This window comes from Schistocerca cancellata, chromosome 4, assembly GCF_023864275.1.
Source record: "Schistocerca cancellata isolate TAMUIC-IGC-003103 chromosome 4, iqSchCanc2.1, whole genome shotgun sequence".
NCBI classification, from domain to species: Eukaryota; Metazoa; Arthropoda; class Insecta; order Orthoptera; family Acrididae; genus Schistocerca; species Schistocerca cancellata.
Window position 1 is genome coordinate 368,494,790 of NC_064629.1, and position 27,370 is coordinate 368,522,159.

Below are 27,370 nucleotides of genomic sequence, written 5' to 3' on the forward strand. Positions count from 1 at the left end.
CATATACAAGCACCAGTAGATCTTTTTCTCTGTGCAACCTAAAGTCACATATTGAATAGTTTCTTTCTGACAGACCACACACACACACACACACACACACACACACACACACACACACACACACACAGACAGCAATGCTTACTCTCTTGTCATCTGTTTTCATGTAAGTGCATGACTGAAGACATTTGCCAAACTGATAATTACTAAAATATAACATAATTATCTGAAAATCTTACAATAACTCCTGATTATATGCTGAAATAAACTTTATTTTGCCTGAAAGAATACATAAATGGAGCAAATGTAAACAAAATAATGGCTCACTACAAACAGTTATCATTAACACACACAATATTCAGTGGCACTTACTTATTGTCTTTACTCATGTAACAAGATGAAATTAATGCGCCTTCTGACCTCTTCACAACTAAGATGACTCCTTTATGATAGTGTGTGAGGTTATACTTCGTTTACTATACCTATACTATCCAATCTGCTTATTCAATTTTTTTTAGTGTTTCTCGTTGTATAGTCCCTACATTTTGCAGGCAATAGCAGGATACTGTCTAAACAAATTGTAAGGTGAATCAGTACTTCACTGTATTTAAAAAATGGTAGAATGGTAATATACACTTTTAACTGCAATTCTAGTTTGTTGTCTAAATGAAATGATTAAGATACACACAAACAATTTGATGATAATCATTAAGTTTCATGATGCACAGCTGAGTGCGGCTGTCGTTTAAAGAAAGAAATGCCAATGTGAAGTCTCCATGACACCACACAACAGAACACATCAGCATTTTCATGTCCAGTCATTCTTGTAATATCACGAAAGGACAAAATTCTAACAGCATAATTAACAGTATACCTATCTCGCAATGTTACAGGAGCTTACATTGAAACAGTATTACAGACGGGGATAACCAAACATATACTTTTTCCATTTCATTCACTATGTGAAAATTTCAAGAATTAGAAGGGAAAGATGAGCTTCATTGGAGATTTTTTTTATAATAATGTATTACCATAACTGACTGCAAAATTTACTTTTTTCCTTTTCTTTCTTTTTCTGACATTAAAATGTATGTGGCAAAAAAGAAAACTTTCAAGAGTAATAATATGGAATCCAAAGGGAACTACTACATATGCCATATTATTGAATAGAGAAGGCACATTTACTCAAGGATGTCTACAATTCACATATTTTTTTTAAAAATATAGCTCTCCATTTAATACTGGAGGATCTCTAACAATTTTAAAGGCACTTCAACTTACTCAAGAATTAATGAATTCTTTCATTTTATTTCAATGACTGAAAAAGACATTTTTAAACACACTTAGCTTCACAGCTCAACACCAACACAATCTCTAATAATGTCAAGTAGATCATAAAATCAGTACATTTCAGAACTGCATTGTACCAGACATATGATACAAAACAAATATAAATTATACTTTCAAATTTTCATAGGAAACATCAGTACTGCAATGTCATAGCATCTTTTCTGAAATAAAGCACTCGTGCGAGAAACTTGGTGTTTTGTTTTGTATATTCTGTCAAAACTTAGTGTATCGAATAGCAGGATTTCCAAATTTCATGAGAACCGTATATAGAAATACTAAAAGCCTTTCGGGAAAAAAATCATGTGCCATGTTACACACAATTCACCCAAGTATATTTATAAAAGCCTCCTCATCTGTAAGTCAAGTACTTTGAAATTAATTCCCCACAGACTTTAACTCTTATAGAAGATGGGCTTTAAAGCAGTAAACAATGTTTTGAATTTTGCTCAAGGAGCAAAATATGGTGTTTTAAATATGATAGGTGAAACATTCGTTTTCATAATCAGAACTTTCATAAAGAGGCAAACTCTTATGCAGTGCAAAAAAAAGTTATGAAATAATTCTTTATGCAAGTATCTCCAATGATAGCAGAATGCTGAGTTATCGACAGGCACACACAAAGGAGGAGGATGGGGAGGAAAAAACCAACTCACTAGCTTTCAGAACAAATCCCCAGATTATATTCCAAAAGCTAGCATGTTTTCTTTCTCTTTTGTGTGTGCCTGTCAATGAATCAACATTTCTGCTATTCTTCGAGAGGTTCCTTTACTCCTAAATTATTTATATTCTGCCATAACTTTCCTTATAACATTTAAAGCGTATAAATATTCACAGACACAGTACAACAAGTAGAAACAAAAAGTACACTTCATGTTTTATTTATTAATACCTGATGCTTGATTAACAGCCTCAAAGTGAGTCCGGCAAACATAGCCATAACATCATACTCAGTTATGCAATATTCACTCCACCTGTGAATTTAACAAACAATCTGGAGCTCAAATTATCTTTATCATCAGTAAAGGCTACAATACAATGATTGTTACAGTACCTGTGGTAGCACATGTGCTCGCCTAAAAAACGAATAGTAGTGGGAGGGTGCAGGGGTAACACCCCAAGCTTCCCATTCACTTCAGTGTTTCTGCTCCAAATCATAAAGACAGATCTGCTTATAGATGTAGAATGCAAGAGCATAAGGCAAATATGCAGTTATTTATTCCAAGTCACGGGAATGATTATTGCAATGTTTTTCTGCATTTAAAAAATTGTAACACGTCTACACAAAATACCATTTTAATCCGTCATTGAAAACTGTGTGTCACAAACATAATTTGATGTTACCACTAATGTGATGCCTGAACATAAAATGATTCTCCAAATGGTTCCCCACAATGATTAAAGATCTAAGATTGGAAAATAACATAGAAATGCAATGTTCTCTCAGTCTTTCACGTGACCCACTTGATTACAACAGAGTCTATAAAATGCAAATAAAGTACTATCCCACAATGTTTAATTTAGAAAATTCAGTATACAGCAGTTAGCACCTACATTATTTGGATTTTCCAGAATCAGGTGAAGCAGTCTAGAGGTTTTTAACTGCAATCAAATAAAATTATTTTCACAAATTGGAAAGGAAATGTAGAAACTAAGAGCAAATCTTTGGAAGATATTTATATGAGAGATGAGGGAAAATACTCTAAAAACAACTGTTACAATATTTTCTCATAGTGCTGAATTCAAAAATTTTTGGAACTGTCAAGGGCCACTGCGTGCAAGTGTCATTAAATATCATGGTCCATGAATGACAATCTCAAAGTCCTGTGCAGACTTTGATTGATTTGTGTCAAAAAATACAATTTTTTTTAAAATAACTAAGGATACATGAGGGAAAAACTAAGATTTTTTTGTAATGACATTTCAACAGTATGTCTTCCCACAGCAAAAAAACTAAAAATACAATGAATTGCTTTAACAAATGTGAATGATAAAAGACTAGAATATTCTCTCAGTTATGGCAGTCAGCAAACTAATTACTCGCATTTACCATCATTTAAAATGCTATAAAACTCAATAATAACAATGTCACTATGCACCAAACAAAAAATCTGAAGAACATAATGCAAAGATTTCACTGTATAAGAAGTAACCTGAACATTAATTAAGTACAACTTACATTTAATGGATTACAACAGACACAAATCACACAATATTTTCAGCATCATTCAGTATAAATTCATAATAATAAAAACCACACAACTTTCACTGGCACCCATCAACCATTCTGTGTACAAAAAGCAGGCAGGCAACTTTTCTGCCCATTGTACTGCAGCTAGTAACTCTATACATGATTGTACAACAAAGATATTAAATTAAAATTTTGAATGTTGGATATACATTAACAGTAGCAGTTTTAATATGTACACATATTTACAGATAACAGTCACAGAGAAATGAAATTGACATACACAGAATTCTCTATTAAATTTTTAAACACTCTGAATAAAAAATAAAAAAAAAAATAAAAAAATCTACAGAAAGCATTTTTCTTACAAACAACAACTTGAGTAAAATTGTAACAAAGTTTACAGAACAAATATACTTAAATTTATTGTAAGTGCTCTTTGAAAAGCCTGGTTCTTTGCCTTACAGGACTTCTTATTCTTTATTACGGTATAATCAGAGTGTACAGCTAAGGCACAGATCTCTAAACAAAAAGAACTGAAATTCCTTTTGAACTTCAGGTACTTCCTTTAACACACATCCTCTGCAGATTATTTGATATTTCACAGGCTGCTCTGCTCATTTCTGTAGTAGCCTTACAATCTTTTTACAGTCTCTCTCTTTGTGATATCAGCACAAACAGTACAGTCTGTTTCTTTTGACGCTGCCAGAGAGAGAGTAACAAAGCACCAAAAGCAGCAGCAGCACGTTTATACAAACTACAGCTACAAAGGCAAACAGCAGATCCTGTCTGCGAACATTTTACGGGCAGAGTATGCTCCTGTTTATTTTAAGAGGAATCATCTTCTCTCCACAGTCACATGTGAGATTCGACAGCATAAAAATGTGTCCCATCTTAGCATACATGAGATCAACGTGGACAAAAAAAAAGCATCCACTGCTAAGGAAAACATTCACATCTGTAGGCAATCCCTCTTTCAAGGACAAAGAGAAACATAAATGAACTGAATTAGGCACCAAAGCAAAGCAGCTGGCAGTGACATGATGGAATTACTGTCAGCTCTGGTTGTAACGGTGGTCCCAGTAAACTGGGTCCCCATTGCGGCCCCCATTTTGCTGTTGTTGTGGCTGCTGTTGCTGTTGCTGAGAAGGTGGCTGAGATGCTGGTTGTGCTGGTTGTTGTTGCTGCGCCAGTACACTACTTGGCCTCAGACCAGCAGGCTGGCCATGGGTGGGTGGGCATCCAGATGGGGGTGACGCAGCAGCTCCGCTACCCAGACCACCTGAAGGCTCTGCACAACATATAAAAGGGCAAATTTGAGTCCTAAGACCACAAATATTTTGCAGCTTTCAGACAGGTACAATGACTTCACAATGTGAAATTAAAATGCAGCTCTAGTTTATACACGAAAATCACATGTGTATATTAACAGAAATAACCGATCTGGTATCTGATTAAATTATCTCAATGTACAGGAAAACTGTTAAGATCAAATATACTACTTAAAGTTTCTACAATGTGCACAGATTTTTGGCCACACCTCATTAAATTAATGATATTGTTGATTTACATAAGCCATCTGTACATAAAGATACCTTTCTCCTTAAAGTGGAGGATATTCAAGCTCATATGAGCTGTTTCTCTCACACTATGATGTAAACAGTGTCAGTAGCACCTGATGAAAAAGTCAATAAATCTATATAAAAAGCTTTCAACTGAAAGGCATAGGCAATACTATACTGGACCTGATGAAAACGATTACATGAGCACATCCACACAGTAAATCAAAATATAAATTACATTTTGTTAAAGTAAAAAAATGAGAGTTTTAGATCTGACACAACTTATGTGATTGTTCACAGAAACATTGCTGGGAAAACATCCAGGAATTCTAGAAATGTGAGGTTCCCTTCAAATAAACTGCTGTTTTCACAACAAACACACAAAATCAGTATGAATTTGTATGAAACTGAATCGCATCAAATACAGAATGCACAGTCAACTGTTTCTTGACAGAAAAATTCAAGTCTATGTGTAAAATGAAGAGGCCATTAGAAAGTCCATAATGACAGCCACAAAATTTATGGGATATGAGAAACAGCTTGGTATCACATAATAAAATTTATTCTCAACACAAAGGACAAAAAAGTGACAGCTAGAAGAAAAGGCAACCAAACATTTAATTGCACTGTATGGCAATAATGGGTATTGGTTCATGTTTGTTACTGATACACAATTCCAAAAGCAAAACTTCACAAAGACACTCTAAAATTTTAGGAAATTTGTATAGACATAAGTTATTTCAGGAATGATAATCTGGAACCGTAGACCTTTCTAGAGATCTTGAGAAACTGGTGCTCTGCAGTTTGCAAATACTATTTGTTAACTGACAACTTTGAAACACCATGAGCTGCACATAAAATGCTTAGAGTCTAAACTGGTATTTGGGTGTATAGTCTATCATCAGTGGCACATATGCAAAGGACAACAAATAACTGCATGACGTCCATCTCTACAACATAACAGTTGTATTCCTAACAGTAGAAATGTAAGTCTACTTAGATTATGCATCTCTATACTAATGAGATTTGTGACAATTATAAATTATTTGTATGTACAGCTCTATGTTCATCTAGAAAGCAAAAAACCAGGTGGATACCTAGAATACCTAGAATCCAATGATAACCATGTTTGTGTTAATATGATAAGGTATGAAATCTGTTCTACCTCACTGTATACAATTGTCACTTATGTTACTGCTGTCCAATATTAAACAATGACATTTCTTGGTCTCACAGGTCACAACTGTTATAAAATGTAAATACAGAACTGGCATATAGGCCAAAGAGTCTATATTACACATCTCTTGTTACTTCTGAGATCATATAAATATGCACCTGTGACACGCATTCATACATGTAAAATTACCATGTTTGGACAGACAGTAAGTACAAAGATGTAAAATGCACTCTAAGACATAATGACGTGCACCACGGATGAATTATTCAAATGGCATGGAAATCGGTAGATGTGATGCATTATGTACAGATGAACAAATGATTACATTTCCAGAAAAAACTGATGATTTATTCAAGAGAAATCATCAAAATCTCAATCTGATTGAAAAGCCCTGCCCACAATGTAACAAACATTCTCGACTGGGGAGATATTGGGCGACCTTCCTGGCCGAGGTAAGATTTGGCAAGCCTGAAGACGAGCAGTAGAAACTCTCACCATCTGCAGTCAGGCTCAGTTCACAGAGGGACTCATCACTAAACAGAATTCTACTCTGGTCAATAAGATTCCACAGTGAAGATGTGTCTGGAGACATACTGGACAGTGGTGGGATTCGGAAGCCAACCATACAGCCCAACTACCAGGAGTGATGTTCTAGGGTACCATTTCATTTCACAGCAGCAGCCCTTTTGTTGTCATTCACGCCATCCTTACAGCACAGTGGTATGTCGACAGTATTCTTCACCCCATTTTGTTGCCTTTGATCGCAAGCCACCTGGGGCTTACATTTCAGCAAAATAATGCCCCTACATGTCACGAGTTGCTACAGCTTCTCTTCATGCTTGCCAAACCTTCTCGTGGCCAGCAAGGCTGCCAGATCTTTCCCCAATTGAGAATATCTGGAACATTATGGGAAAGGCCCTCAAACCTGTTTGCAATTTTGATGATCAAATGCGCGAACTGGAAAGAATTTGGCATGATATCCCTCAGGAGGACATCTAACGACTCTATCAACCAGTGCCAAGCTGAATAAGTGCTTGTATAAAGGTCAGAGGTGGAGCAAGATATCACTGAATTGCTCAATTTGTGAAGCTCTTTCTCTTGAATAAGCCGGCCGTTGTGGCTGAGCGGCTCTAGGCGCTTCAGTCCAGAACCGCACTGCTGCTACGGTCGCAGGTTTGAATCCTGCCTCGGGCATGGATGTGTGTGATGTCTTTAGGTTAGTTAGGTTTAAGTAGTTCTCAGTCTAGGGGTCTGATGACCTCAGATGTTAAGTTCCATAGTGCTCAGAGCCATTTGAACCATCTCTTGAATAATTCATCATATTTGTCTGAGATTCTAATCATTTGTTTGTCTGTACATGAGCATCAAATCTACCGATTCCCATCCCATTTGGATAATTTATTCACGGTGCATTTTTTGTAATACAGGCTCTTTGGTCCTCCTGTTGACTCCATATATATGTTAAATGACAGTTGTGTCCAACGTGACCAAGAAATGGTACCATTTAAGATTTGACAGCTGCAACACACACAACTTGTGCACTGTGAGGTAGTATAGATTTCATATTCTATCATAAAACACAGATACGGTTGTAAATGGATTCTAGGTATCTACATTGTTGTTTGCTTTCTAGGTGAACACCGAACTGAACTACACAAATAATTTACAATTGACATGAATATCATTGATATATGGTTTCATAATGTACATAGACTTATGTTTCAGCTGTTATGTGTACAACTGTTACATTGTAGAGACTGGTGTACAAACAACTGTTTGTTATCATTTGTATCAGTTGCTGCTGACAATGGGTTATATGCCTGAATGCCAGTTTAGCTAGTAAACATTTTAAGTGAAGCTCTGGTGTATAGAAGATGCCCTTTAACAATTAGTCCTCTTTGATAGTACTCCACATGTGTATGAGCAGGAGAATAAATCTCACTTGCTGACTTGGCAGTATTCACATGTACTATGTGGCAGTGTTATGGAAATCTGAACTTTAGATATTAGGTAATGAGTATCTGCTTTCCCCTGTATATTCGATAGATAAAATGTTGCAAGAAAGTGGGATGTTGCACTTCAGTTAATGTCTTGTGAGCCACCTCTCGACATTGTATAACTGATCTAAAATGTTGCACAGAATTAAACTCATGTTCAAAACCTCTTAATAATTTCCATTTCACTGCTGAAAATAATAATGTTTGGTGTTTTTGATGCTGTGACATTAGACAGTGTAAAAAATAGCATATCATTTTACAGAAGTGAGAGATGATTACTCAACAAGAGATGCTCTGATCAATAAAGAAATTTAAATTAAGAATAACAGTCATCAATATTTTATCACAATGGATTTTTTGGCAGAGTCGGACAGCTGGGTCTTTAATAACGATATTGAAATGTGACAGACAAGGTTAAAATACATAAAACAGTTTGAGTAACCTTCCTCAATTCCACAGAGGCATTATCTTACTAAACAGTGACATGTCATTATGCAGGGGAATATCAAATTGTTTGGATCTGTAACCTAAGCAGGCCTTCTTGACTGCTGTAACAGTTTACTTCTTTACCTGGATTCCAACATGCCCTTAATCTAGCAGCATGATACCTCTTTCCCCCTCATTTGTGCAAAACAAAGAATTCCTGTATGTTTCAAACCATTTTAACTGCTGAGTATACTTCCTGAAGGGCTTTGTGAATAGCAGAAAAGAAACTTCTCTCCTCAGTTACACCTCATCTGTTCCACTGGCTTCAGAACTGCATATACCTTTGAACTGAGAACTGTATATGCATTAAGAGAAGAATTCTGAAGACAATGTCAAAGGCAGTTAACTTTTTTTCGATCTCTTGGCACATACAAAGTTACACATGCAGATCTAAATGACTTATAAAACACTTATTTAAGAAGTGTACTATTCACTAAATTAGTTAATTACATTAATAATGGACATTCTTTGCCTGGAATGAATGGATGAAAAGGTCTTGCTGCTTACAGACTGTTGTTGAGAATTCATTCCATTTGAATGCAGGCAGCAGTATTGTATTCTGGTGTCTGAGGTAAAGCATACATTTTGCATGCTTGTCACACCATGACCAGCTAATGTTTAATATAATATGGTGGATAACTTGTCTCAGTACAAAGTTTACAAACAGTACCGGTCCTAAAAGCTGTCATGGTCAGCCTTGTTACCTTGTGCTGGAATGCATCCAGTACCTTCACATATGACAGTCTATTAGATTTGTGCACTGCCAATTTATAATGAAGGTGCTCAGGTCCAAAGGCACACTACAGCTGGAAGTCAGCTCATCATCATTCACAGATGACACATTTTAAAATGCTGAATACTTTGAGTAAATGTCTTTTATGTCCTTCAGATGTGGCAAACACATATGTTCAAGATTGAAAATGAGGCCCATAAACCTCACGGACACCTTAAAATTGAGAACAGCAGACTTCATTCTAACTTCTGGAAAGCCAGAAGAAAGTTCTCAATGTTTTGAATATTTCCCAGGTATTCGAGTGGGTGGTGTCATTCGGAAGTTGCAATATTTTGTCAAGCCGACTACTTGCCATCTTCAGGCATTAATGATGTCTTGATTGTTTTCTGTTGGTGCCACCTCTATAACCAGTCCCCCACCACCTCTCACCGGCAGCCTCTGCACATGAACATGACAGACTGTGTGTGGTGGTGCAGAAAGTGCAACATCGGGACTCGATCCAGGTTTCTAGTTGCCTCACGGCCAGTGCCAGACACTGGCCTCTGTTGGCATGACAAAACACATTCTTGTCTTTTTCAGTTACCGTGAAGGGAGCAGATTTCCACACAGCTTGCCACTGTCTTTGATCATGCTCAAGCCTCAGTCCCTGGCTTTGCTTACTTAAAAGCCATTACTTTATTTATTAGTTTGTCATGTAGTTGGATCTCTACAGTCTCATCGAGAATACACTTCCTGAAGGTTTTCAGATGCTGTACCAACTTGGTGCCATTGTAATTCATGGCAAGTCCATGGAAGATGCAGTGCCTACTACAGAAGACTTTGTCAGCTGTTTGTTGCCTATGTGGTGTTAAAGCTCAAGTACATCTCTCGTGTCCTGTCTGGATACTTGGGCCTACATAAATTTTCTTGCACTGCAAGGGATGTCAGTTAGAGGTGGAACTCCGTCACCTCCAAAGGTCCGAGGCATTTTGCTCTGATTGTTGCCAGCATCATATTTAAAGTACCAGGGAAGCAGGTTGCTGGCCTTACTTGCCCCGAGTCCCATTGGGTTTTACCCCTAACGGCTGAGGGACTAACCGGTGGATTTGGTAGTCTTTGCCATATGAGCACAAAGGTGACCACAACTCAGAATATGTCCGAGATGCCCAGCCTTATTCCAAAGTAACTGGTATCCCGACTGTCGGGACCACTTACTGGGCCACTCATACGTTGCCCGTGGTTCATGAACTAGGACATGACTACAGGAAACCACACCATGAATGTTTCAGATTTCAAGGTAGAATGGGATAGGAATGATGATGGAAATAGGATCACATTTGAGGAAGTGGAAAAAATTGTCAATAGATTGCAGTGCAATAAAGCGGCTGGGGTGGATGAAATTAAGTCGGAACTCATCAAATACAGTGGAATGTCAGGTCTTAAATGGCTACACAGGATAATTGAAATGGCCTGGGAGTCGGGACAGGTTCCATCAGACTGGACAAAAGCAGTAATCACACCAATCTTTAAACATGGAAACAGAAAAGATTGTAACAACTACAGAGGTATCTCTTTAATCAGCGTTGTGGGTAAAATCTTCTCAGGTATTGTTGAAAGGAAAGTGCGAGTATTAGTTGAGGACCAATTGGATGAAAATCAGTGTGGGTTTAGGCCTCTTAGAGGTTGTCAGGACCAGATCTTTAGCTTACGGCAAACAATGGAGAAGTGTTATGAGTGGAACAGGGAATTGTATCTATGCTTTATAGATCTAGAAGAGGCATATGACTGGGTTCCTAGGAGGAAGTTATTGTCTGTGCTACAAGATTATGGAATAGGAGGCAAATTTTTGCAAGCAATTAAAGGTCTTTACATGGATAGTCAGGCAGCAGTTAGAGTTGACGGTAAATTGAGTTCATGGTTCAGAGTAGTTTCAGGGGTAAGACAAGGCTGCAACCTGTCTCCACTGTTGTTCATATTATTTATGGATCATATGTTGAAAACAATAGACTGGCTGGGTGAGATTAAGATATGTGAACACAAAATAAGCAGTCTTGCATATGCGGATGACTTAGTTGTGATGGCAGATTCGATTGAAAGTTCGCAAAGTAATATTTCAGAGCTAGATCAGAAATGTAAGGACTATGGTATGAAGATTAGCATCTCCAAAACGAAAGTAATGTCAGTGGGAAAGAAATATAAACGGATTGAGTGCCAAATAGGAGGAACAAAGTTAGAACAGGTGGACGGTTTCAAGTACTTAGGATGCATATTCTCACAGGATGGCAACATAGTGAAAGAACTGGAAGTGAGGTGTAGCAAAGCTAATGCAGTGAGCGCTCAGCTACGATCTACTCTCTTCTGCAAGAAGGAAGTCAGTACCAAGACTAAGTTATCTGTGCACCGTTCAATCTTTCGACCAACTTTGTTGTATGGGAGCGAAAGCTGGGTGGATTCAGGTTACCTTATCAACAAGGTTGAGGTTACGGATATGAAAGTAGCTAGGATGATTGCAGGTACTAGTAGATGGGAATTATGGCAGGAGGGTGTCCACAATGAGGAAATCAAAGAAAAACTGGGAATGAACTCTATAGATGTAGCAGTCAGGGCGAACAGGCTTAGACGGTGGGGTCATGTTACACGCATGGGAGAAGCAAGGTTACCCAAGAGACTCATGGATTCAGCAGTAGAGGGTAGGAGGAGTCGGGGCAGACCGAGGAGAAGGTACCTGGATTCGGTTAAGAATGATTTTGAAGTAATAGGTTTAACATCAGAAGAGGCACCAATGTTAGCACTGAATAGGGGATCATGGAGGAACTGTATAAGGGGGGCTATGCTCCAGACTGAACGCTGAAAGGCATAATCAGTCTTAAATGATGATGATGATGATGATGATGATGATGCAAGGGATGTGGCAGACTCCTTATATCTGAAGTCCTAGGTCATCCTCAACTGTTCCCAACAGTGCTTTCATCTTGAGTAGCTGGCAGCACAAGAACTTGACGTTGCTTTCCCGGAGTATTCTTCCGATTTTTGTTGATATGTTCCAGACATATGGGACGATTGCCGTCAGAACTGGTTTCTCTTCATCCTCAGCAGGCTGTGTTTTCGGCTTCTTACTGCATGCCTCCAGCTGTCATACCCATTCACAACAAGATGTCCTAAGCACACTAATCCACAGAGAACAAAAAATTTGGTAATATGGAAGTCTAGTAGCCAAATCGCAGCACCTAGAGGCCACATTCCTTACAGCAGTCACCACATACAACAAGCCTTAAGACCAAAGAAGCCAATCATCAAAAATAATAAACCAGTTCGCATGGCTGGGTACTCTCCTCACTACATGTCATTTAATCTCTTGAGTCACAGCTCTTAAGGTACCAACAAAACAGGCTACACAGTAAACATGTGAAGCCCTGGAAATATCTGCGGCTGGATGACATCTGGCCCCTGCTACTCCTCTATTTGAAATACCAATCACAAATTCATTTTAATCAAAATACACCCATTTTTTACCATTTAAATTTTCTGTGTTATTTTTAACTTATTCTACAGAGAATTTGAAGGATTCAAAATACCAACAATAGGTGTTTACATGGCTAACAGAAAATATCTTTCTTAACGTACATCTGTCAAACTGAGAATGAGAAAAGAACAGATGATTTTTGAGAGAAGGGAATATCTTAATCTTCATCAAGAAGATCAAGAAGGGAATATCTGGTCTACATGCTCTCAACATGCTACACTGCTTCGGGCACAGAGATAATTGGACAAGGGAGCAGGAAGGGAGGGAGCAGAGGATATATATAAATAATATATAATGTTATTTTGGATTATAATAATCAAAAACTTGAAGGGGAAGAAGTGGATAACTTGAGATCAAATGATTGCTTGCAACAGAAAGCAATTGAAATAGTGGAACAAATTTTACTTTCCATGTTTGTGATGCCTATTACTATTTGTACCTCATAAGGGAACATGAAATATTGATGGAAGAATCAAGTATACCCCCTGTGTGGTTTCTTGTAGAATACCCTTTTATAACACAAAGCTATGAACATCAAGAAATTATTTCTCCTCCATGTCATGGCTTGTTAATAGACTTAGTACCAGCAATTTTGATGGAAAGATACTACCCACTGAGAAACAATTTCACCTGTCATATATCTAAAAAGTGTGTGCTGATGTATGAGGGTAATCCTAGAAGTAAGGTCTCCTATATCTTTATGAGTACATAGACCTGTTTATTTCTACAATGGTTTACATCAGTTTACAGCTTGAACATTTAGCTATTTTTTGACATAATCACCACTTCTGTCGGTGCATTTTTGTAGATAGTGTGTCAGTTTTTGTGTGCCTATGTCATACCAGCTCACCGCCATGCTGTCCAGAAAGTTATGAACCACTTCTTTCACCTTGTCGTCGGAGCCAAATTGCTTTCGGGCAAAATGTTCTTTTAACCTAGGGAACAGGTGATAGTCACTGGGCGCCAAGTCAGGACTATAGGGTGGGTGGGTGATTATGTTCCACTGAAACTGTTGCAGGAGAGCAACGGTGTGCCGAGCAATGTGTGGGTGAGCGTTTTCATGGAGAATGTGTACATCCTTGCCCAACATTCCTCTTCTCCGGTTCTGAATTGTCCGTTTGAGTTTTTACACAGTCTCACAGTACCTATCAGCGTAAATTGTGGTCCCAGTGGGCATAAAGTCGACCAACAGTACCCCTTTCCAATCCCAAAAAACAGTTGTCATGACTTTACCGGCAGACTGTGTTTGTTTGCGGCTTTGGCGAAGAAGAATGCCGCCACTGGGGTGATTGTTGATTGGTCTCAGGTGTAAAGTGGTATGCCCAGGTTTCAACACCCGTGAAAATTGAGTCCAGAAAGTTGTCCTGTATGGCTGCAAGGTGGTGAAGAAATGCACGGGAAGCATCAACTCGTTGCCGCATGTGGTCCTTAGTCAGCATGCGTGGCACACATCTTGTGCACACCTTCCGGTAGTACAATGTTTCCGTTAAAATTCTGTGAGTGGTGCTTCGGGAAACCTCAGGAACCAACGTGCAGAGATCATCCAGGATGATCCGCCGATCTTCACGCATGCTTTGCTCAACCTTCAACACTGTCTCCTCAGAAATGACGGTCTCCCGCTCCTTTGTTCGTCGTGAATTTCGGTCCAACCAGCTGCAAACTCTCTAGACCACTTACGAACATTTTTGACATTCGTCAATTGGCAATGGATTTCAATTGGCGCAGTGCCCTTTGCGTTAAAAAACCAAATAACTGCGCGCAATTCATACTTGGTGGTAACATCCAATGGGAGCTCCATTCTCAACAGCTTCCAAGCCAAGAATGAATGCCTCAGGGCGGCATGCGCATGTTTAAATGCAGTGCGTGAAGCACTCTTCACAAGTGTGACCAACTGCCACACGAACAGAGCTCTGTACTTATAAAAAAAATAGGAGACCTTACTTTTGGGATTACCCTCATATGTAAGAGCCTGAAAGGAAAAGTATTAAAAAATAAACATCTTGCCAGTGTCTAAATTGTGAAGTTGTTTTCGTATGCTTGATTGTTTCAGTACATAACACACTAAAGCAAATTATGTACAAAAATAAATTGCACAAATCTTCCTTTAGAATTAAAACATGACTTGGTGAAACATATCTTCGTATGCCTGCTATTTTAACATATTATTACAATACCCTCAGGAACAAGTAGACAACATTTGCATCTTTCAAAGGACACCACATACAAATTTACTGAATTCACTGTTACAAAGCTATCATTTTCAAAAAAAATATGATAAAACCATCAGCCCAGATGTATCTCTCCCAAGTGTTTCAGGTCAATCTTGAATGTTTTAATAGGATAGCAATTTACCTCCAACAGGTGGTGGCGGTGGCACCTTGCCACCACGCCTCACCAGCAGTCTCACTGAAGGTCCTCCATTTCGAATAATTTCTATAGCCTCAGCATGTGTCATATTCTTTGTGTTGATTCCATTGATTTCTATTATTTGATCTCCAATCTGAAACAGAACAAAACAAATAATAAGAAATTTCACTCCCCCCCCCCCTCCTCTCTCTCTCTCTCTCTCTCTCTCTCTCTCTCTCTCTCTCTCTCTCACACACACACACACACACACACACACACACACACACACACACACACATTCACTTTGCTGAATACTCATACGGCCTGGTACAAAGCAGGCAGAGGACTTAACTATGGGTACACTTGCTATATTACATGAGTAGTACTCAGCAGGGCTGAGCAGATAAAAATTTCACAATATGTATAAATCTCATATGATTTAGTCCCCTCAAGGATTCACACAGCCCTGCAGCAAATATACATGATTTTAATACAAACGAAGTAGATAGATATTGCTCCAAAAGCTAGGAATGCTCAACATCATCTGTACATGGTGAACAGCTGCCTTTCCACACACCAATTGCATGTTTTCCATCATATTACTGTATCCATAAATATTTATAAATGTTGGTCAGGGCCAGTGGCCATTGAAGGAATGAAAATTAAGTATAAGAAGCTACATGTACATTATTACTCCACAACCACCTTATGGTGTCTCATGGAGGTTACTTCTGGTGTCACTCACCTTCCTCCCTTCCCGTTTCATTTTCAAATGATGCATGGGAAGAATAACTGTTAATAAATCACCATATGAGCTCTAATTTCTTTGAATTCTCTGATTTTCTTGTAGACATTTCACAAGACATATGTAGGAGAAAGTAATATGTTGCAGGACTCTTCCCAGAATAACCACTCTCAGAATTTCGACCGTAAACTTCTACATGATGCACAAAGCTCCTCTTACAGCATTTGCCACTGGGGTTTGTCGAGAACCTCTGTAATGCTCCCCTCCTTGTGAAACAGTAACAATATGAAATGTACCACTCTTCACTGCATCTTCTCTATGTCTTCTATTAAACAAACCTGGTAAAGATCCCAGACTGAGGAGCAATACTCAAGAACTGGTGTTACAATTGTCTTGTAAGCCACTTCTTTTATGGATTAATTACATCCCCTTATGATTCCTCCAATGAATCGCCACCTAGCATATGATTTTCCTACGATTAGTTTTATGTGATGATTGCACTTAGATAACTCCAGATCACTATTTCTAGATACTTCACGGTTGTTAATGCTTTCAGCAAATTATCATCAATAGTGTCACCAAAAAGTAGTGGAACTCTTTCTCTTTATTTATGTGCAATACATTGCATATACATATGAGATGAACATCAACAAAAGCAAAATGATGATAACTGAATGTAGTTGAATTACATCAGGTGATGTTGAGGGGATCAGATTAGGAAATGAGACACTTAAAGTACTAGATGAGTTTTGCTATTTGGGATCCAAAATAACTGATTATGGTTGAAATAGAGAGGATATTTAAATTGTAGAATGACAATGGTTCAAATGGCTCTGAGCACTATGGGACTCAACTTCTGAGGTCATTAGTCCCCTAGAACTTAGAACTAGTTAAACCTAACTAACCTAAGGACATCACACACATCCACGCCCGAGGCAGGATTCGAACCTGCAACCATAGCGGTCTCGCGGTTCCAGACTGCAGCGCCTAGAACAGCGCCAGACTGCCACGGCCACTTCGGTCGGCTAGAATGGCAATGGCAAGAAAAGCATTTCTAAAGAAGAGAAATTTGTTAACAGCAGTGCAGATTTAAGCATCAGAAAGTATTTTCTGAAAGTATCTGAATGGGGTGTAGCCATGTATTGAAATGAAACATGGACTATAAACAGTTTACACAAGAAGAGAACAGAAGATTCTGAAATGTGGTGCTACAGAAGAATTCTGAATATTAGGTGGCTATATCGTGTAACTAATGAAGAGGTACTGAATAGAATTGGGAAGAAAAGAAATTTGTGGCATAACCTGACTAGAAGAATGATTTTCGACTGTACAACTACTCAACAAAGCACAGAAGGTGACACACATGACGTATAGTGGACCTAATATTATACCATTTTTAGGATGAAGAAAAAATATGGAATTCTTTCTTATGTGTCTTGTGAATCAATCTCAAACAATCCGATATATTAATATATTGGACAAAACTAAATAGTTATATGGTGGCTGCACTTAATGAAAAAATGGCTATGTAAGTGAAAGACATCCTAGTTTCACAACCAAATACTGAGAGATATATCTCTGTGAAGTATGAGGTTGTAATGCACTTGTTGCAGTCAGAAGTCAAAAGACTCCAAAAATTGCTTCACAATGAAGAATTTGTGACCACAAACTATCTTCATTACTTTATCTTTGCACAATGGCAGGTTATGAAATTAATGACTATATTTCATGCAATATATGGCTGACATGGTTTCCTGTGGATGCACAGAAAATACATTTTGCACTGGTGACCTCAAAGCTCTCTCTCAAACTGCTGACCAAATAGGTAAGATGTATCCACATAAGGGTACCACAACCATTTCCATCAGGACAGAGAATCACCTGGATGTGCTGCAGAGAAGTAGCTAAACTATCTAAGCAATTTATGGCCTTAAAAATATGGTGCTCCACATGTGTGTCACAACAGCAATGCTCTTCCAGCAAAATCAAATGTCTGTCCAACAGGAAGAATATCTGCTGGTATCAAAGAAAACTTTGAGCTGCAGCCTATCAGTATTAACCTCTTCGTGTCAAGAAAAATACTGCCAGAAGTCAAGTGGTGATGGTGACCAATTTCAAACTGGACAGTTACCGCTGTTCATAAGGGAGCACTCTACCAAGCTACAATTCCCTATTGGTATAGGTGCTGAAGTCTCAACTTACCCTTATTCTCATCTTCCCCGCAAAACACTGATGGTAGTTACCTGAACACTGCAAATGGATATTTCATAAAATCCAACAACCACATAAATTTTCATCTCAACTTCAATCTTCAACATGAATTCATGTGGAGGTTCACTGTAGCTGACATGCTATACCCAATTGTTGGAGCAGATATGTTAACATTTTACGGCCTCTTGCCTCTTCCCAGATCTTCATCAACACTGTCTGCTTGACTCTACAACATCGTTTTCTAGTTGTGGACATCTAAGCCATGCCAACCATGCTGACATCACAGGGACTCCAGGTGATTCACTATATTATGGCTTACTTTGCTGGTTCCCTGAAGTGAAACATTCATCACCTACTCTAGCAGTGGTAAAAATCTCAACAGTATATCACACTGTCAGCAAACCAGAAACACCTGCCCACGCAAGGCCTCACTGTCTTCCTCCATACAAACTCAAGATTGCAAAGCACGAGTTACCTTTCATGTTAGTACAGCGAATCTGTTGTGCTTTGGATGGTAGCTGGGCCTCAAAACTCCATATTGTCCCTTATAAGATCAACAGGTGGCATCCTTGAGGCTAAAATCATCAGGTTAACATCAGAACAATACCCAGTCACTAGCCTGTGCCAAAAATTAAAGTTTGCTACACACATTCATGGCAAGACAGTTTTCTCCACGATCAACACGTCATCTGTGCTTTCACTCAGATACCCATTGCACTAGAAGATATACCCAAAACCATTGTTTACATGCCTCTTGGACTCTCAGAATTTCAGCAAATGCCATTTGGTTGTGTAATGCTGGCCAGGCTTGCCAGCATTTCATGGACGCAATAAGTACAGACTTAAGAGTTCTGTTACATTTACACTGATGAACTGCTTGTTGTTCGGCAAGGCAAACCGTCGAGCCCATCTACAACCATTATCACTAGACTAAAAAAACACAGCACAGTGATTAACCCCTCAAAATGTGTCATTTCTGGAGCAACACAGTAAAATTCTTAGGGTACCTTGTCAATGCACAAGGAATCCGCCACATCAAATCAAAATGGAAGCTTCTTCTTAGTTTGCACATATCACGATGACACGTCTGTATGATGATTAGGAGGAGGCTATGAAAGGCCCATTGGTTGAACAGCTCTAAAATACTGTGTCTCCATGTAGTGTAATATGTCTTGCTCATGTCAAAGAAAATTCTGATACAGTGATGATTACATAGGAAATCCTGTTTAATACCCGCCTCCAGCAGGGTCAAGTTGTTGACAGCGGATCGAACTGGTCTGAATCCACACTGAGAGTGACTAAGGAGTCACCATTCATTTCAGTCTTTTGTACACAACTTGTTAAGGTAACACTCCAATAACTACTGAGACATGTTTGATCCTTTCCCGGTTTGAGGAGAGGTATCAAAATTGTCACTCACCACAAACTGGGAAAGTAACCTGTCAGCTGTATCAAATTAAGACATTTGAGGAGGACTTCCTTAGACAGCTGCATGCAAATGCTGAAGCATTTTGTGCTGGATTTGGTCATGACTGGGTGCAGTATCACGAGGTTCACAAAGCACTAAATCTAGCTCCCACGTAGAAAATTGGCAGTTGTAAGACTTGGAATTTTTGTATCTGAAACCCAGGTGGTCTTTCTCTACAGTCTCATGGTAGTGGCAGAAATTCGGATTCTGGCTGGCATTGGCACTAGAAACTGCAAAATGCTCTGCCATCACCTGGGCGATGTCCCCAGGTTTTGTTTAGACATGTCCCTATTTTAGCACTGCTGCTATTGGTGAATGACAGCATTTACCAGAAATCATCCTGACGGTTTCCCATACTTTTGCAGAACAAGTGGAATGGTTGATTGAGTCCAAGAATGCTTGCCTTGACCTTTTCTTTTTCTCCTTACTTAATCATCGACCTTTGGCTCTCATGACTCAAAAGGCTGCCAGCTTGTCTGCTGTTGGCCATCGTAGAGCTGCGCACCTATACGGATTGCTGAGCTGCACTCATTGGTCCACCATGGTACACAATGTCTCCTAAGATGACCAGAGGACTTTGGGATGGATATGTACAGTGTAGAGTCTGAGGTTTTATGTTGTCTCTGGACTCAGAACAAACTAATGCTATATAGATGTTCTTTGCAGTTTACGATTATGCAATGCAATTAACTATTATATTTTGTGTTGAACAAACTGTATTTCCACATGACAGACACCAAGAGAATCCAGTGAGCCTCTATTACCCAACTCCAGTATGTTACCTACAAGACGTGACCCTATTTATTTGTGGAATCCAGTTTATGGTTTGGTAACTTCCACAGAAAGCTAAGATGTGGAGATATTCCAAACACTTTCTACAAAACATCTAGAAGGACCACATAAGTCATCAACAGAAGGAATATCAAATAAACACTAAATGTCACAGTATTACTGCCTCTGATAAAAGATAATTTCACTCTACTCTCTACTCAAAAAGTGTAGAGGTGACTATTACACCAAGTCTAGATTCCCAAAACACAAAGAAGCATAGCTGAAAGAAAACAGCTTTAACATGATCTTAAGTAAGGTATCATCCGGAGTTCACAGTGCCAGCCAAAGTTGGCAATGCAAACCAGTCCCACAGACATTGGCAAGTGCTACCTACAATCTGCAAAAATCTATCAGGACCATCACAAATTTAAGAGGCAATATAACAGAGATAGAATTGTTGAGATGGGGATTCCTATGGAATAAAATTCTTAAATTGTAGATAAATTTCTACTCAGACTTGACTCTTTACATTTGAGGAGGGGATGGGAAGCTATGACAGTGAAGTGAAGATTGCACAACAACCTTTACAAAGTACTTCAACATACAAGGTAGAAGGTGCACAGGAAAAATTTCATTTCCAGTCCAACAATGTCACTAACTTTGACTCTATCCCATGTGTCTAGTGCAATATCAAGCAAATCTTCTCCAGGTCAAGTCAGCAACACAGAATTGTGGAATATACATACGAGGGGTGTTTGAAAAGTCCGTGCAAAAATAAAAACTACTTACGTGTTTGGAGTAAACCTTTTTTATTTTTCGACATAGTCTCCTTTTAGACTTATACACTTTGTCCAACGCTGTTCTAATTTGTTGATCCCTTCTGAATAAAAGAAATTGTCCAAGTCTGCAAAATAGCTATTAGTTGCTGCAATCACCTCCTCATTTGAATAAAATCTTTGTCCCGCCAGCCATTCCTTCAAATTGGGGAACAAATAGTAGTCTGAGGGGACCAAGTCTGGAGAATAGGGGGGATGTGAAACAATTTGGAATCCTATTTCCATTAATTTTGCGACCACAAGTGCTGAGGTGTGTGTTAGTGCATTGTCATGATGGAAAAGGACTTTTTTGCGGTCCAGTCGCCGGCATTTTTCTTGCAGCTCGGTTTTCAAATGGTCCAATAACGATGAATAATATTCATCCGTAATAGTTTTACCCTTTTCCAGATAGTCGATGAGGATTATCCCTTGAGAATCCCAAAAGACAGTTGCCATAACCTTTCCGACCAAAGGAATGGTCTTCGCCTATTTTGGTGCAGATTCTCCCTTGGTAACTCATTGTTTAGATTGTTGTTTGGTCTCAGTATTATAGTAATCTATCCATGTTTCATCCACAGTGATAAAACGATGCTTAAAGTCCTGCGGATTCTTCCTGAATAGCAGCAAACCATCCTTGCAACACTTCACACGATTCCATTTTTGGTCAAGCGTGTGCAATCGCCGAACCCATCTTGCAGATAGCTTCCTTATGTCCCAATGTTTATGCAAAATATTATTTATCCAGTCATTTGAGACGCCCACAGCATTAGCAATCTCATGCACCTTAACTCTTCTGTCATCCATAACTATATCATGGATTTTATCAATGATTTCTGGAGTCGTAACCTCCACAGCGTGTCCAGAACGTTCAGCATCACTTGTGTCCATGTGGCTTCTCCGAAAATTTTGAAACCACTTATAAACTGTTCTAATCAATGGTGTAGAGTCACCGTAATGTTTATCAAGCTTCTCTTTAGTCTCCTGAGGCATTTTGCCTTTCATAAAGTAATGTTTAATCACAACACGAAATTCTTTTTCGTCCATTTTTTGACAATCACTCACCTTCCTTGATACACACGAATGCCAAACACAAAGAAATAGACCAATATGGCTGAAACTTGGTATGCGTTCTTCACAAAGATGCTACTAACTAAACATGACCTCTATACGTGCTGGTGGTGCCAGTGCTGCCATCTCTCGGACTTTGCACGGACTTTTCAAACGCCCCTCGTACAAAGAGTTAATCTGCAAGATAATATCAAACAGCAGGTTGCAGAAACACTATCACATGATTAGCATGAGCTATTGTTAACCCACTACACAACAAAGAAGACAAAACAGTCCTTAACACCTAAAAAGATCTCCCTACTATTGATAAGATACATCTTTTCAAAGGTATTACTCAAGAGAGTAGAAGCACAATAGGACCAATGCACAGGAGAATAGCAAGCTGGATTTACGAAGTCAGGGTCATGCGCATAACAAAAGCCAATGCTCAGAAGTATTCTTATGAAGGTAACCTTAACATTTCAGTCTACATTGTAATTTTCTTGGGCTTCCAGAACAGCTATGATTCTGTAAACAAGCAACCAGTTCTCAAGATACTCACTGAACTGGTACTTGATAACAAAACACTGAATCATGTGTGAAACCACTGTAAATAACACCATATCCAGTACTAATTCCAGAAAGGACTGAAACAGAGCTTTTGGATTATAGCTGATGTTTGATGAGGGGACAGCTTGATTTATCTGGACCAATTTCTTTGCCCTCACATAAAGCAGAGTTTCTGCAAAAATCCAGTAAACAAAGCATTTAATCTCACATATTTTGCAAGAAGCTGATGAAACTGAATACTTATGTTGTATGAAACTATTAAAATCTTTCCCAAGAACTTGTAATTTGCATGGAAAAGCCAAAGTAGTAATACCCATTCTTCATTTTTTAAACTGTGTTTTAAATTGCCAAAGTTAAAAGTAACATTATTACTTTATTTGCAAAACCATCCTCCATGCCTTACTAGATCCCTTTGGGAGGTGGGGGATAAGGGAAGGGAGTTTCTAACATGCATAAATGACAGAAGTCGTAAGATAATCAGCACTCACTTCTAATTTTGCATGCAGCAGAAAAAAGTATCTAACAAGAAATCCAGCTAACGACAGAGATTTTAAAATACTACATCACTTTCCTGAAATTAGTACTGCGGCAGAAAATGCAGGACATTACATAAATATGGTCGCATTTGCGTAACTCAATATTATGATAAAAATAATGCAATGGTAGATATCATGAACACTGTACCATTCACTATAACACTCATTACTTACTTTTAGTCTATTGTCCAATGCTGCAGGCCCATTTTCAGCAATCTGTAGTACAAACAATGGCATATTCTGGAATTCACGGCCACCTCTGATACTAAAGCCAAACCCTCTAGTTCCTCGGCTGAGCTCCACAGCATGATATTGTTCATCTTCGCCTCCTAGTACATCATCATCCTGCAGCAGTAATAGAACAATAAAAACTAAGTTATCCTTTAAATATTCTGGTAGTTTTGCATTACACAGGAATAAACCAAACAGAAATGACAAAATGAGAACTGTGAATATTTCTATAAACAGCTGACCATTTTTCCTGGTCCTTACAATGTCCATGTATCACATATAGATTGCACCCGTTATCCAAAGGCATGCAGAGGTCTGTAGCTCTCTAGTATACAAACGTCATCCATTGTAAAGGGCTGAGGAGATTGGAACTTTCACTTACTTCTCACTCCAGTAGATTGAGGTATGTACACACCACTTTACTACCCATGAAAGAGGGTACTTTGTACCAATGCTCACAATCTCTTGTATTATTTAAATCAGCTATAAAGGGCCTAAATAATGATGTTTGTTTATATGTAACAATATCCACCCTGATTTCTTCTATTATTCTCATTATTGCTATGTGAGATATGCGACAGGGCCAGAAGAATTGTCACCCAGACTTCCATGAACGTCAGTTCTTTAAATTTACAAAGCAGAGACCAATAAAAATGACAGCACCTTTCTTCTAAGGATTCCCATTTACAAGTGTACTGAATATTACTGGTTTATTTCTGTGTTTTATGGTATTTACCTTACATTTCTCCACTGAAGAACCAAAGAAACTGGTTCACTTGCCTAACATCTTGTAAGGCCCCCGCGAGCACGCAGAAGTGTCACAACATGATGTGGCATGGACTTGAATAATCTCTGAAGTAGTGCTGGAGGGAATTGACACCATGAATCCTCCAGGGCTGTCCATAAATCCGCAGAGTATGAAGGGGTGGAGATCTCTTCTGAAGAGCAAATTGCAAGGCATCCAGACATGCTCAATAATTTTCATGTCTGGAGACTTTGGTGACCAGTGGAAGTGTTTAAACTCAGAAGAGTGTTCCTGGAGCCACACTGTAGCAATTCTGGACATGTGGGGTATCACATTGTCCTGCTGGAATTGCCCAAGTTCGTCGGACTGCACAATGGACATGAATGGATGCTGGTGATCAGACAGAATGCTTATGTTTGTGTCACCTGTCAGAATCATATCTAGATGTATCAGGGGTCCCATATCACTCCAACTGCACACATCCCACACCATTACAGAGCCTCCACCAGCTTGGACCATCCCCCACTGACATAGAGGGTCCATGTATTCATGTGGTTGTCTCCATACCAGCAAATGTCCATCCACTTGATACAATTTGAAACTAGACTCATCCGACTAGGCAACATGTTTCCAGCTACCAACAGTCCAATGTCAGTGTTGACAGTCCCAGGCAACGCATAATGCATTTTGTTGTGCAGTCATCAAGGGTACACGAGTGGGTCTTCAGCTCTGATAGCCCATATTGATGATGTTTTGTTGAATGGTTCACACACTGACACTTGTTGATAGCCCAGCATTGAAATCTGCAGCAATCTGCGGATGGGTGGCATTTCTGTCATGTTGAACGATGATTCTCTTTTCGTTGTTGGTCCCGTTCTTGCAGGATCTTTTTTCCAGCCACAGCGTTATCTGAGATCTGATGTTTTGCAGGATTCCTGATATTCATGGTACACTTGTCAAATGATCTTACAAGAAAACCCCCACTTCATCACTACCTCGGAGATGTTGTGTCCCATTGTTTGTACACTGACTATAACACCACATTCAAAGTCACTTAAATCTTGATAACCTGCCATTGTAGCAGTAATAATTGATCTAAACACTCCGTGAGACACTTGTTGTCTTATATAGGCATTGCTGACCGCGGTGCCGTATTCTGTCTGTTTACATATCTCTGTATTTGAACACGCATGCCTATACCAGTTTCTTTGGTGCTCCAGTGTATACCTTTACAAAGAGTTACCATTCATTACACAAAGGGGGAACCGTATCATCTAGCATGATTCTTTTCTAAAAATGAGAGCACTTTCAGGCAATCATTTGCTAACTTTGTGGACCCAATTCAATGAATTAAACAGCTGCTCAAAAAGTTTGGTTGCTATTGTTGTTGTTGTTGTTGTTGTTGCTAGTGCTATTGGTTGTGGTTGTGGTCAGTGCTCTTGTTGAATATTAATGTATGCTTTTTGTGAACTGAATAACAAATTCTTTCACTGGAAGCCATGTTACTGTATGGTGTCACATGGAAATATAAGCACACCATACAAGAGAAGATTAGTCACTTTAGAAGACATGAGGCTACTACCAGCTGCACACTGCCTTTAGCCTTGACAATGGCCTGAATTGCCATAGCCAGCTGAAGCCAGTTGTTGTTGGCCAGATCCTGTACAGCTACCAGACTGTGGAGATGTTCATTGCTACATTTCATTTCACCAATTATTCCAAACTATCCAGGCATTTTCTACAAGCTTGACATCAGGTGATTCAGTGGGCCAGTTGATGTGCAATAGAGCAGCTGAGTGTTCATCAAACTATAAATGTACGTATTCAGCCATGTGAACATGACTGATTTAACATTGAAAGCCTGGAGTATTCAAGAGCATGCTTATCATAAAGATATAGAAGAACGGGCAACACTTGGCCACTGAGAATTCTGAAATAAACATCTTGGTTCATGATTACAGTGACCTGAATGAGTGGGTCCAAGTAATGGTAAAAAATACACCCCCAAAACATCAGTGAATCACCTCCACCCTGAAGTACATGTTCATTAACTGCAGGTTCATTGCCTCATAAAACCAGTGGTGCACTCAGAGCATTGCAGGATTTGGAATGAGGCATAATTTCTACTCGTCAGACCACATTAAAAGCCTCCAGTTAACTATGTCCAGTTTCTGTGTTGTTTGGCACACTGGAGAGGTGCAGATTTATGTGCAGTCGCAAGCAACAGCATTTTACACTCTATGTTCACTCAGAAACTGGTTGAAAGGGGCTTGAATTCAATGACAGCAGCAATTTCAGTTAGGTTTGAAACTGCTTCCCACTGACAAGGCACGACACGGGTCTCTAGTACATATCAATTAGGACCTTTTCACAATCACTGTTCTTATGCTGTGTTACATAACTGCAAGTAGTACACCATTCCTTGTAGACATGCTGGATAGTATGTGATTATGCACCACAAAATTGTGTAATTTCATTCATAGTGTGGTCATGGCACATTCAAAACTGATAGTTACTTTCTGCCATTCTATCACATCTCCAGATGGTTGTAGCTTATTGTGCTGATGCCATACAACACATTGGTATGCTCTTAGTGCACCAGATTTTAGAAGTTTTCAAAAGTTTTTACTGCAGATACTGGCAAAGTGCCTTTTTTCTGTGCAAGAAGCCTGAGCTCCTTCATGTAAAATCTGAGTCTTTTTATGTTACATTAAACTGTGGGAGCCACTGATCAGAGAGTGTTTCCTCAAATGTGGAGTGATGGGGAAGTACATTGGTCAGAGAACAAATGGGGAGTGGTGAGGAAGGAAACTGGTCAGTTTGTTTTGGAAGGAATCGTACCCAGATTGACTTTAACTCATTTAGGGAAACAATGGCAAACCTAAGCCTACACAGC

At 39.0% G+C, this 27,370-nt stretch overlaps 1 protein-coding gene across 2 annotated transcripts in view; it reads right to left on the reverse strand.

Moving 5' to 3' along the window:
* Positions 1-1,289: 1,289 nt before the first annotated feature.
* LOC126185208 (membrane-associated guanylate kinase, WW and PDZ domain-containing protein 1) overlaps positions 1,290-27,370 on the reverse strand; it is a 392,577-nt gene continuing 366,496 nt past the window's right edge. For both annotated transcript variants that reach the window (XM_049928090.1, XM_049928091.1), the window contains exons 15-17: positions 23,673-23,843; positions 15,342-15,489; positions 1,290-4,823 (exon numbers count right to left, since the gene is read on the reverse strand). In XM_049928090.1, the coding sequence (XP_049784047.1) occupies positions 4,588-4,823; positions 15,342-15,489; positions 23,673-23,843 (555 nt within the window). In that variant the 3' untranslated portion in view covers positions 1,290-4,587. The remainder of the gene's footprint in view (positions 4,824-15,341; positions 15,490-23,672; positions 23,844-27,370) is intronic.